Source organism: Colobus angolensis, unplaced genomic scaffold, assembly GCF_000951035.1.
Source record: "Colobus angolensis palliatus isolate OR3802 unplaced genomic scaffold, Cang.pa_1.0 Scaffold451, whole genome shotgun sequence".
NCBI lineage: Eukaryota > Metazoa > Chordata > Mammalia > Primates > Cercopithecidae > Colobus > Colobus angolensis.
The window spans coordinates 89,278-102,024 of NW_012117944.1; the positions used below are offsets into that span (position 1 = coordinate 89,278).

At 43.0% G+C, this 12,747-nt stretch overlaps 1 protein-coding gene across 2 annotated transcripts in view; it reads right to left on the bottom strand.

Moving 5' to 3' along the window:
* Positions 1-583: 583 nt before the first annotated feature.
* The window catches only part of LOC105523139 (epididymal secretory protein E3-alpha), a 27,088-nt gene continuing 14,924 nt past the window's right edge, over positions 584-12,747 (bottom strand). Inside the window, exons 1-2 of one of the 2 annotated variants that reach the window (XM_011957898.1) lie at positions 2,957-3,072; positions 584-1,405 (exon numbers count right to left, since the gene is read on the bottom strand). In XM_011957898.1, the coding sequence (XP_011813288.1) occupies positions 936-1,379 (444 nt within the window). In that variant the 5' untranslated portion in view covers positions 1,380-1,405; positions 2,957-3,072 and the 3' untranslated portion in view covers positions 584-935. Of the gene's footprint in view, positions 1,406-2,956; positions 3,073-12,747 lie in introns of those variants that run through there. The other variant, XM_011957899.1, reaches the window with a different exon arrangement.

Here is a 12,747-nt window from a genome sequence, read left to right on the forward strand (position 1 = left end):
CCTTTCACTTTAGTAAATTCTTTTTTCTTTTTTTTGAGATGGAGTCTTGCTCTGTTGCCCAGGCTGGAGTGCAGTAGCGCAATCTCGGCTCACTGCAACCTCTGCCTCCCAGGTTCAAGAGATTCTCCTGCCTCAGTCTCCCATAGCTAGAACTACAGGCATGTACCACCAAGCGTGGCAAATTTTTGTACTTTTAGTAGAGACAGGGCCTTACCATGTTGGCCAGGCTGGTCTCGAACTCCTGACCTCAGGTGATCCACCTGTCTTGGCCTCCCAAAGTGCTGAAATTAGAGGCATGAGTCACATTGCCCAGCCTGCTCTTAAAACTGGATTTTGACCCTTTTGATTATTTCAAATTGATACCATGATGAGTGCTTACATCACTACTTGTCTCCAGTTTAGCACACAATCATTTATATCCACATGATATACATAAATATATCACATACATTAGACCCAGACACATAAAGTGCACCCTAAACCCCTTGCACAGCCATAGGCAAAAATAGCCTAGATGACCCATACCCACACCAATCACACAATACATACTCTGCACACATAATATATATAAGTGTCACACGTATTAGAATAATATATTTTATTTAAGAAAAAGAAGTTTGTTCAGCTTGGGAAGGTATAAGAGAGTCAATATCAGGAAAAGTCTTAGGTTAGTCAAGGATAGATGCCATACGAGCTGAATCTTGGAAAAAATGTGGGTGTAAATTAGGCAAATTAGGACAAAATTGTATTACAGATACAGACACCACACAAAGATTTGGTATCAAGAAATCACGAGGTACATAAACTCTAAGTACTTGAAAAACACTGACACATAAATGTAAGTGGGGATTGGCCGGGGCTATTGATGGAGGCAGGGCCCACCACTTTGGAAGCACTGAACACTCTACCAATATCTGAGGATGTGCATAGACTTTCTAGTTGTTGATAGGTTCTATAATCTTCAGGTCTTCTATGTTATCAACATATCCATCTATGCCACAATGGAATTCAATGTAGCTGAAGCTTCTGCTCTCTATATACCTCTTGTTGTACTTCTCCCAGTGACACTCGAGTACTTTAAGGGCACCTGGGGCCCATACATATGCATTTCTATATCGGTCGCTCCCCTTCTCATTGATGCATGTACGCTGAATTTTGAACCATAAGCTATAGATGAATATATGAGACCTTTTGCCTTTCAGAGCTTCTTTTTCTCTCATGAGGACATCACATTTGTACTCTTTGAATTCTCTACTTGGACTTAAGTAATGAAGTTTTATGAATTCTCTCCAGTAAACGTCTTTACTGTATACACACAGCCTGCAAAGGATGTAAAGCAGGGCCAAGAGCGTGCCCCAGATCTTTAGAGAGGATGTCATCTCAGTCACCAGGGCCACCTGCGTGTCTACAGGGAAGAGAAAGAAAAACATTATCCCAATAATACTCAGAGAAATGAGCTCCACCTTAAAATTCCTTTCCCTGCCAAGCAGGCACTTGGGCACATATTATATTGCTATTTGGTTCCCTATTGGAAGATGATGATTCTCATTAAAGAATACAGTTTCTGGACCGGGCGCGGTGGCTCACGCCTGTAATCCCAGCAGTTTGGGAGGCCGAGGCAGGTGGATCACCTGAGGTCAGGAGTTCGAGAAACACCCTGGCCAACATGGTGAAACTCCATCTCTACTAAAAATACAAAAAGCAGCTGGGCGTAGTGGCTGTAGTCCCAGCTACTCGAGAGGCTGAGGCAGGAGAATCGCCTGAACCTGGGAGGCAGAGGTTGCAGTGAGGTGAGATTGCGCCTCTGCACTCCAGCCTGGGCAACAGAGCAAAACTCCGTCTCAAAAAAAAAATACAGTTTTCTAAGAACTAAAAATATGCTTTAGCATGTGAGAGCCAAACACAAATTTGGAAAATATAGGTAATGTACCTTTTGAGAATTTCAAATATCTCCTGTCTACCCTGTCTTCTATCCAATTCGAGGAGCCAATCACTATCTAGCTCTCTTTTGCCAAATAAACTCTCAGGAGATCATGTGTCCAATAGAAAAATGACGTTTTAAGCTTTTTGTCTGCAAAGTGGAAAAGACTGTTGCATTTTAAGGGAATGTAGAAGATGAGTAACTACTTGGGCGGTGGTTCCTAGGCAGAAGGCATTGGTTCTGGAAACCACAGCCCAGGTTGCACTTCTCTGAAAAATGATGTTTTTCCAAACTTGACATCCTTATAACACTTTCCCCAAAGCCTGGGTGAAACGTGATCATTATTCACTATCCACGTCCCTTCTCAGAGGCAGTTTCCCTAATTATTACTATTACAAATGATCTTCATTTGTTAGAGCTTATTGGCAATGCCATCATAAAAGGACATCAGTTTAGAACTGTTGCTGTAATCAATCAGGCACCAAGACTAAAACAGTCCCCCGCAGAGCTGCTGTGGTCACAGCATAGGATGTATGGTCATTTGAAAAAGCTATCTCTTTACCAGCTCTCTGTCCTCATTTGCCATGAGGAGTATTCCGGGCCCTACAGAACCTATTGAAACGATATTCACAGCTCTGAATATCGGTGTCCTCAGATAGGCCTAATAACAGCCCCCTATAGACCTGCGAGAGTCTAATGAGATGCAAGCATGTGAGAGCACTTCTAACCATGTCAAATGCCCACATCAGACACAGGGTTCCTCATCCGTGGAACCCTGTCCTGGTAATAAAGGCCTACATAGGATAGAAGAGTAGGATGCAAGCAGCTTTAACGCATTGTGGTTAGGAGGGCTGGTGGTGAAGGAAGGGAGAAGCAGGGAAAGCCTGTTTCAGTGGGACTGAGGCTGACCAGAATTCAGGCCTTTGTTTTCCATGATTTGGATCCTTCTCCATTTTTTGCTATCTAAAAGCTCAGTCAGCCCCCTTCCAGTGCTCCTGGCTGTACCCCGAGCATCCTCAGCAGAGCCCTTCTTACCCTACTCAGACTCCGAGTTCAGGTCACTGATTGCAGTGGGGATCAGCGTGTGGATCTGAAAAGCAGAGTCTGTGTCCTCCTCCTTTTCTCAGAGCCCTGGAAATCTGCAGCAGTGGAGAAAGGAATAGTAGGGGGAACTGCAGCACTCCAGCTGATTGGTAGTGGAGGCGGTGATGGGGAACAGTCTTATTATGTGAACTTGTTCTTGTATCGTTTCATCTGGAACACTTGGGTTCACTCAAATAGTAGCCTCGAGCAAAGTCTACAAACATCAAAGGCTGAGCCCTGGGCACAAAATAATTGTAAGACCTAGGTGACCCCAGAAAGGGGTTATCTGGTGCTGTCAGGAGACAACCAGAGACTTAGCATCTGCTCTCAATTCTAAGAAACTTCTGGGGAAGTCCCTGGAGGGTTATGCCATACTACACGGGAACCTCACTGAGGAGAGCCACTTTTTTTGTTTTGTTTTGTTTTGAGACGGAGTGTTGCTCTATCGCCCAGGCTGGTGAACAGTGGCATGATCTCGGCTACTGCAACCTCTGCCTCCCAGGTTCACACCATTCTCCTGCCTCAGACTCCGAAGTAGCTGAGACTACAGGCGCCCGCCACCACGCCCAGCTAATTTTTTGTATTTTTAGTAGAGATGGGGTTTCACCGTGTTAGCCAGGATGGTCTCGATCTCCTGACCTCGTGATCCACCCACCTCGGCCTCCCAAAGTGCTGGGATTACAGTCACCGTGCCCAGCTTTTCCTCCTTTCCTTTTTTTTTTTTTTTTTTTTAGACAGAGTCTTGCTCTGTCACCCAGGCTGGAGTGCAGTCGCACAAACACTACTCCCTGCAGTCTCAACCTGCCAGGCTTGGGCAATCCTCCCACCTCAGCCTCTCGAGTAGCTGGGACTATAGGCATGCAACAGCATGCCTGGCTAGTTTTTTGTATTAATTTTTGTAGAGACAGGATTTCATCATGTTGCCGAGGTTGGTCTTGAACTCCTGAGTCCAGCTAATCCTCAACACATTAGCCTCTGAAAATGCTGGGATTACAGGCATGAGCCACTTGGTCGGGCCAGAAAATCGCTTTTAATGTTGTGAATTGTGAGACCTTCCTTGAGAGGTGAAAGAATATCTAGTGAAAACAGTGGCCAAATAGCTGTGAATGATTAGGTAGCCAGTATCTAAAATTTCTCTACTCAGTTTTTTAATTATAACCTTTAGCTGTTTGGTGACACTGTACTGCTTACTATTAAAACGTCACATAACCTAGCCATAGTTTCCACAATGCATAACATCTGACTGTGAAGTACAGGTAACAAGGTGCTGGTTAAGTGGTTTTTCAGGACCTCAAGATTCAGTCCTGAACCCAGCTCAAACTAACAAGACCACGAACTCTTCAACTGAATTTGTGCAAGTGTTCAATGGGTTACCTTTAACATCACAGCCTGAATTTTCCACCGTATTTTTCATGCCAACTCCCTGCAAATCGGCAAATGTGACCAATACTGGTTCATCAATCCTAGTCAAAATTAAGATTTATGACTAAAGTAAGATTCTTGCAAGTCTTTTCTATCAACACCTCTGAAGGCTGCTCCTAGCCAAACCACCTTAGTTGATTTTCTCACTGGGCCATCTTATTGTTGGAATGACAGAAGGTTCAGTTTATATCCAGATCTTCAAGCCCCTGCTCCTGTCAAGCAGTCTTTGAGTAATAGGAAATCATGTGCTGATAGACTGGATGGACGGGAGATAGTCTCAGAGCAGATTCTGTGCATCCTCTTACTCTCTAGGTCTTTGGGGGACAGGGGAGAGCAAAAAGGGAACAATTCTGGGCATCTGGATCTGGATGACTTGAGAGGTGATTCTGAGGGAAAGTCAGTTGTTTGTCGTGCTCACACATCCAGAGCTCTTTCCAATAAATGTGCATTATCTATTGAAGACTTAAATTCAAGTAGTGACTCAATGAATGTAGAGAGAGGTGGGAGAGAGAAGCCACCTGAGCCAATGTATGAGCCAATATTTCTCAAACAATTGATATTCCACTTTTAATATGGGAAAAAAAATATAGACTCCAAGCATACATCCATGAACTCTCCTATGAGCTAAGCCCAAAGTCCTAAAACTTTTTGGATGTAAAACCAATTAGGAAGCAATGTAAACTAAACTGGAGAAAAGATATTGTTATATTTACAGAAATTAGCCACTACCAATACAGCCCAGGAAGGTAACCCAACCAGTATTTCTGGAAACCACTTAATGGGTCTACTTCCTAGAGTTGTCTGCCAGCTTCTGTAATAGAAGCTCCTTGGGCAGTGACTTTTGATTTCAGTTCTTAAGGAGGCATTCCCCTTTAAACACAAATTTTAAATCACTTGAAAATTATGTTCATCCTTTAAATATTGTCTTTGATTTTAAGTATTTTCTGTTAATTCCTTGATATGTCTTATTATTATTATTATTATTATTATTATTTGGAACAGAGTTTCACTCTTGTCACCCAGGCATGATCCCAGCTCACTGGAACCTCTGCCTCCTGGGTTCGAGCAATTCTCTTGCCTCAGCCTCCTAAGTAGCTGGGATTACAGGCACCCACCAACACATCTGGGTAATTTTTGTATTTTTAGTAGAGACGGGATTTCGCCATGTTGGCCAGACTGGTCTCAAACTCCTGACCTCAGGTGATCCACCCACCTCGGCCTCTCAAAGTGCCAGGATTAAAGGCGTGAGCCACCACACCAACCCAATATTTCTTTTGTTAGCCACTATTCAATTCTTAAATGTTTGTGAACTACTGTTTCACAAAACCATAAAAGTGACTTAGGTTCCTTATTCAGGGGATGACAATGTCTGTAGGTGTCTTAATCTGTGATCCACGGGCTTCCACGTGTTCCATGGATGGAATTCATAGCATCAATGCGGTAGTGCAGTGCAGAAAATTACATCTCTATTTTCACTCACCCCTATTGAAATGTAGGGGCTGGGCATAGTGGCTCACACCTGTAATCCCAACACTTTAGAAGGTCAAAGTGGGAGGACCACTTGAGCTCAGGAGTTTGAGATCAGCCTGGGCAACATAGGGAGAAATCTTATCTCTACAGAAAATTAAAGCAATTAGTTGGGTGTGGTGGCACATGCCTGTAGTCCCGGCTACTTCGGAGGCTGAGGTGGGAGGATCACTTGAGGCCAGGAGTTGAAAACCAGCCTGGGCAACATAGTGATAACCTGACTTTACCAAAAAAAAATTTTAAGGCCAGTAGTGGTAGCACATGCCTGTAACCTCAGCTACTTGGGAAATGGAGGCAGGAAGATTGCTTGAGCTTAGAAGTTTAAGGTTGGAGTGAGCTATGATAGCACCAGCCTGGGTGACTGAGCGAGACCCTGTCTCTCAAAAACAAAACAAAACAAACAAAACGAAAACTTTAAAAAAACCCCAAAACCCTAGCCCCATACTCCTTGACACACAGATGAGAAGATGAATATAGGCATCAGGCCACACACCTATCATGGTTACATGAGGATTCCCTCGGAGAGAGATAATAGTGGCTGTATTTTCACAATGCTCTGCTTTAGTCAGTTGAGAGAAGTCCAGATAAGATTTCTTACATGAGGACCAGCAAGGTCTATTGAGTACAAAGACTGGAGGAAATCAGACAACAAAGACTGAACACCTTCTCATACCTCTTCTCTCAGGTGGTATTGTTTAAGACTCAGCAGTGTGGTTCCTTCACATACTTTGGTACTGGGACTGCAGACTTAGTACTCTCTGGTTTCCCATCTGCCCAGGCATCAGTACCCACCTCTTCTAGGAATTCTTCAGGGGTGAGAGAGAGATTCTGAGCCTGTTGCTGCAACAATGCAGCTTGCAAGGTATAGGCTTGATCTGCGGACACTGTAATATTCACCTATCCTGGGGAAAAGGTAACATTTGCATTCAGTTCAGTCAAGAGATGATGTCCCAAGAAATGGATAGGGTATTCAGGCATATATAAGAAGCGATGCTTTAGGCAGGTCTGTCACAGTTGGAAATCCAGGGGTTGCAGGAATGGTTCTTTTAGGGTCTTCTCTAAAACTGCCATCACTTTCATAGTTTCAGAAGACAATTTGAACAGGTGTGTATTTAATACCAAATAGGTGGCACTGGTATCTACTAGAAAGGCTAAACGTTGATTTCTCAGCATCATAATGACCCAGGGCTCCACATGGGAAATATGGAGGGTACTAGCTGGGTCAGAGCCTGCCCTCAGACCCCATCATTTTTGATCCTTATTACAGAAGTTCTCAGCCCCAGGTCCCTCAGGTATTTCAGGCATTCGGTGAATTGGAAGTTGATTTTTTCATTATTGGCCCCTTTGTGATTTGGTCAATCTTTTTTCCAATGGCCTTCCTGTCTGCAGTTGGCACATGGAATTCAGTAAGTAGAGTGTTCCTACTTACAGGGAGCCTGGGTCCCAGGGGGTCCTAACTTAAATGGGGCTCCTGTGGTGGGTCCATGTCATGGTCCAAGGCTTCCTTGAGCAGCTGCTAGCAAGGTGGCTTGCTGCTAAATGTGTTATAGTTCTCTCTGTTTCTGACCAGATCTCTGCCAGTGAACACCTTTGTTTCTACCATTTGAGACAAAGATATGTCCAGTGCCCCTTCAACTTATTGCAAATTTCACTGAATGTCAGGAACACTCTGGCTAATAAATGTCATGTTTATCATCTTTAAATATTCTAAGGCCTTTGGACCAATATCAGTGTATTCCTTGAACACTTCAAAATGCAGTCCAGAAAACTTGAAGGGCTTTCATTGGGCTTATGCCTTACTTCCTGAACTTTCTTAAGGCTCCTCTGCTTTGGCACGCCCTTTCAGAGTCCAGGTTTGAACACTGGCCCAAGTAGGATTATGGGATATAAGATATAGAAGAAAACAATATGGAAGAGAACAAATTTTCCATTGGCTTTGGATCATCTCAATAGGTGGCAATACTATTTTTCAAATTTAATAAATCAGATATAGAGAATGGAGAGTGTACCCAAATGAGCCCCATGGGTTGCCCTATGTCAGCGTCAATGCCTCTTATAGGTAATTGTTGAAGGGAAAATTGTCCTGCTGGAGATAAAGTGGTTCCCTGGCCAAATTAGGTCCTCTGACAGGTGTGAGAAGAGGAAGCCATTCCTGCATCTCATCATTCCTGGCCTCTTGGTCAAGTCCTGGTGGCCTGGCCCTAGCTCCTTCACCAGGTGAAGGAGGGAGAGCCAACAGCAGTGAGCTGAGATTGTACCACTGCATTCCAGCCTCGTGACAGAGTGAGACTCTGTTTACAAAACAAACAAACAAACAAACAAAACAAAACAGATTTCAGAACTGAAACCCAAAGAGCCCAGGAATAGTTCCACTGTACTGTGCCCTCGTGCTCCTTGCAATTTGTAAAAATGTCCTTGAGCAGGGCCCTTTATGAAGGAGGGACAACAGGCCTCCAAAGAGGTGACAGGACCTCTAAGAAGGCCAGCAGATCAGGAGAAGGAAAAGAGGATGTTGGAACACTCACCAGAGATGTTTTCCCATTCTGGCAACCATTTCTACCTTGCAGGTGAGCCTGAGCTGAAGGTTGGCAGTGCCATGCTGGCAAGTAAGATGCCAGACACTTCAGTGAATCTCCAGGTTTGCCACAGCAGCAAAAGAGTATCGAACCATGGACAAATGCCCATGAGGAGCCTCCAGGCTAGCTCTCCACTAAACTTTAACCATAATAGATTCATTGCCTTATGCCCAGTAAGTCAACATACTGAGATAATGGTGATAGCAGCAGAGAAATAGTGTCATATTTTTAAGACAGTCAGACAAGGAGATGAGAGGAAAAGTCAAATCCACCTCCCCAAGAGGTTTAAGGTAGGGTTTGTGAGGGATCTGGACAGCAGCTGAAGTGTAGGGATTTTTGATTCATTAAGAAGTGAGGAGTGCAGTCTTGGGACAGGGAGATGCCAAAGGTGCATTCTTCTGAGCCAGTTGCATGGTGGGGTCTTTAGACTGGTTGGTGTCAGCCTCTCCACTAGAGTTCAGAATCTGAAATGTCTGAAGCAATTCTTGAGCAAAAAAGACCCACGATTCTTGTTTGTGAGTTTCTACCTATAGGAACAATGGAGGAGCAGGTGGTCAGCATGCTACATGACTCTTGGTTAGTTAGCAGCTGCAGGGAAGCTGCTCCAAGTGGACCACCGTGCTATGATTAATGTGTAACTATGATTCTTCCTACTTTGATGAGCTATTAATCCTTTCAGTGTATCATTATCATTAGAGAATTGCAAATTAACGCAATAGATGTGATAATACTACACATCTATTACAATGTCTGAAATGCAATACAAACTGACATCACCAAAGCTGGTGAGGATGCAGAGCAACACAAATACTAATTGACAGGACTTTGTATCGAGGCATATTTTAGGGTGCCATATATTTATTTCCTACAAAAGAAAGTTCAGTTAGCTTAGCTCAGATCTCATGACAATTGCTTGGCTTAGTAGAGGGGACTGCAAACCTTAATGGACAGCCTCACCAATAAGGTCCACAAAAGAGGAAGATAGGTCCCTAAGGAAATTAATATGCAACTATCCAAATAAGGGACGGAAATCAGGAAAGTTAGAGCTTATAAAGCTCTGATATTTATCCCTGATTTGGAGAGCTGCATATTCATTCATTTCTGTATCAGCTTCACATTCCACTGATATACAAACCTAATATACTAATTGCCCTTAAATGCACTTTCCTCCTATACTGTTTTGAATTACCATCTGCTTACCCTTTAGTAAAAGCAACTTTTAAAGAGCTACTTACATGAGAAATTTGTGAGAATCTACTATAGGAGATCAGAATATGCCACCACAAAGGTATGCTCTGTAACGTAAAGATTATTTTGAAGTGCTTATTTTGAAAAACAGTATACACAAGACAAGCTCTGAAAATAGAGTATGCCTTGGCCTTTTGTAAGGGTAATGCACATTCATAAGGGAAACCTCCATTCTTATGGATGTCTCCTTCTCTGTACCAGATAGTGAAAGGTAACTCTAAATCACAAGAGACCCTTCTCAGTGGAGATGATACTGACTTAAATCTGTATGACCAAATTTTCCCTCATTTACTATACTTTTCCTAGTCATCTCCCTATGACTTGTTCCCCACATGCATTTTCCTTTGCTTTAGGTGAAGATGGCATTTAAGCCCAAGTTCTAGCCACCTCTTTGAGTTACTCTCTGAGTTTCTCCCATGTATACATGAGATACACACGTTACCACATTTCTATTTGTTCTTCTCTTGTTAATCTGACTTTTCTTTTAGGGGCCCCAGCTAAGATCCTAAAAGGGTAGAAGGAAAATGTTTTCCTCTCTTACACTATATTTTAAAGAGCATTTATCGAATGAGAAAAATAATTAGTATTTTTCCCCATGTGTAAATTGACCATTGAGGAGGAGCTACTGGTTTTCTTTATTCTTTTTTCTTTTTTTTTTTTTGAGACAGAGTCTCACTCTGTCACCAGACTGGAGTGCAATGGTGCAATCTCGACTCACTACACTCTCTGCCTCCTGAGTTCAAGCGATTCTTCTGCCTCAGCCTCCTGAGTAGCTGGGACTACAGACGCGCGCCACCACGTCCAGCTAATTTTTGTATTTTTGTAGAGATGGGGTTTCACCATGTTGGCCAGGATGGTCTCAATCTCTTGACTCCGTGATCCACCTGCCTCGGCCTCCTAAAGTGCTAGGATTACAGGCGTGAGCCACCACACCCGGCCTTGCTACTGGTTTGATACTAATCTCTTCCGAGTTTGGTTAGTAGAGATTGTCATCCCCAGGTGTGCGCTCCTCCTCAGGTGCACTTAAAAATTGCAAAGCTAAGAAACTGCAATGGGAACATGATGACCGATGTAGATACACTGACTCCTCATTGAGACCAGAGTTCTAAAAAAGGGTACAGTCACCTCATAAATAATGTTGATACTTCGGTCTTTTCTTTAATTGTTTCAAGGCCAGAGCCATTCAACATTGCAGGAGACTGAAGAACACAAGGTACTTTAATGTTTAGCACTTTTCCTCCCCATAGTGGACCTAGGCAAAATTACATGAAGCAAGCATTTCTTACGTAGTATCTCTCTCCTACAGTTAGCAAACAGAATTTCACATGGTTCCTACCTGCCTGTGAACCCAACATTTCTTTCTATCTCCTTTCTCATTTATTCCATGAACAAAATTTAAGTCTTAAGTCCATTGTTGAGAACTATTATATTTTAAAGTCCTCCAACCTCCACCCTATGTTTCTGCCAAGCAAATGTGTTTATTATCAGATAAAATCATTTGTGCTAATATCTTCTACTTGATGTGTCATCCTTAGGAAATGTAATGCCTTAGCCCGTCTAACATGCATTGAACTTCTTAGAAACATTCTTTTTTTTTTTTTTTTAGACAGAGTCTTGCTCTGTCACCCAGGCTGGAGTGCAGTCGCACAAACACTACTCCCTGCAGTCTCAACCTGCCAGGCTTGGGCAATCCTCCCACCTCAGCCTCTCGAGTAGCTGGGACTATAGGCATGCAACAGCATGCCTGGCTAGTTTTTTGTATTAATTTTTGTAGAGACAGGATTTCATCATGTTGCCGAGGTTGGTCTTGAACTCCTGAGTCCAGCTAATCCTCAACACATTAGCCTCTGAAAATGCTGGGATTACAGGCATGAGCCACTTGGTCGGGCCAGAAAATCGCTTTTAATGTTGTGAATTGTGAGACCTTCCTTGAGAGGTGAAAGAATATCTAGTGAAAACAGTGGCCAAATAGCTGTGAATGATTAGGTAGCCAGTATCTAAAATTTCTCTACTCAGTTTTTTAATTATAACCTTTAGCTGTTTGGTGACACTGTACTGCTTACTATTAAAACGTCACATAACCTAGCCATAGTTTCCACAATGCATAACATCTGACTGTGAAGTACAGGTAACAAGGTGCTGGTTAAGTGGTTTTTCAGGACCTCAAGATTCAGTCCTGAACCCAGCTCAAACTAACAAGACCACGAACTCTTCAACTGAATTTGTGCAAGTGTTCAATGGGTTACCTTTAACATCACAGCCTGAATTTTCCACCGTATTTTTCATGCCAACTCCCTGCAAATCGGCAAATGTGACCAATACTGGTTCATCAATCCTAGTCAAAATTAAGATTTATGACTAAAGTAAGATTCTTGCAAGTCTTTTCTATCAACACCTCTGAAGGCTGCTCCTAGCCAAACCACCTTAGTTGATTTTCTCACTGGGCCATCTTATTGTTGGAATGACAGAAGGTTCAGTTTATATCCAGATCTTCAAGCCCCTGCTCCTGTCAAGCAGTCTTTGAGTAATAGGAAATCATGTGCTGATAGACTGGATGGACGGGAGATAGTCTCAGAGCAGATTCTGTGCATCCTCTTACTCTCTAGGTCTTTGGGGGACAGGGGAGAGCAAAAAGGGAACAATTCTGGGCATCTGGATCTGGATGACTTGAGAGGTGATTCTGAGGGAAAGTCAGTTGTTTGTCGTGCTCACACATCCAGAGCTCTTTCCAATAAATGTGCATTATCTATTGAAGACTTAAATTCAAGTAGTGACTCAATGAATGTAGAGAGAGGTGGGAGAGAGAAGCCACCTGAGCCAATGTATGAGCCAATATTTCTCAAACAATTGATATTCCACTTTTAATATGGGAAAAAAAATATAGACTCCAAGCATACATCCATGAACTCTCCTATGAGCTAAGCCCAAAGTCCTAAAACTTTTTGGATGTAAAACCAATTAGGAAGCAAT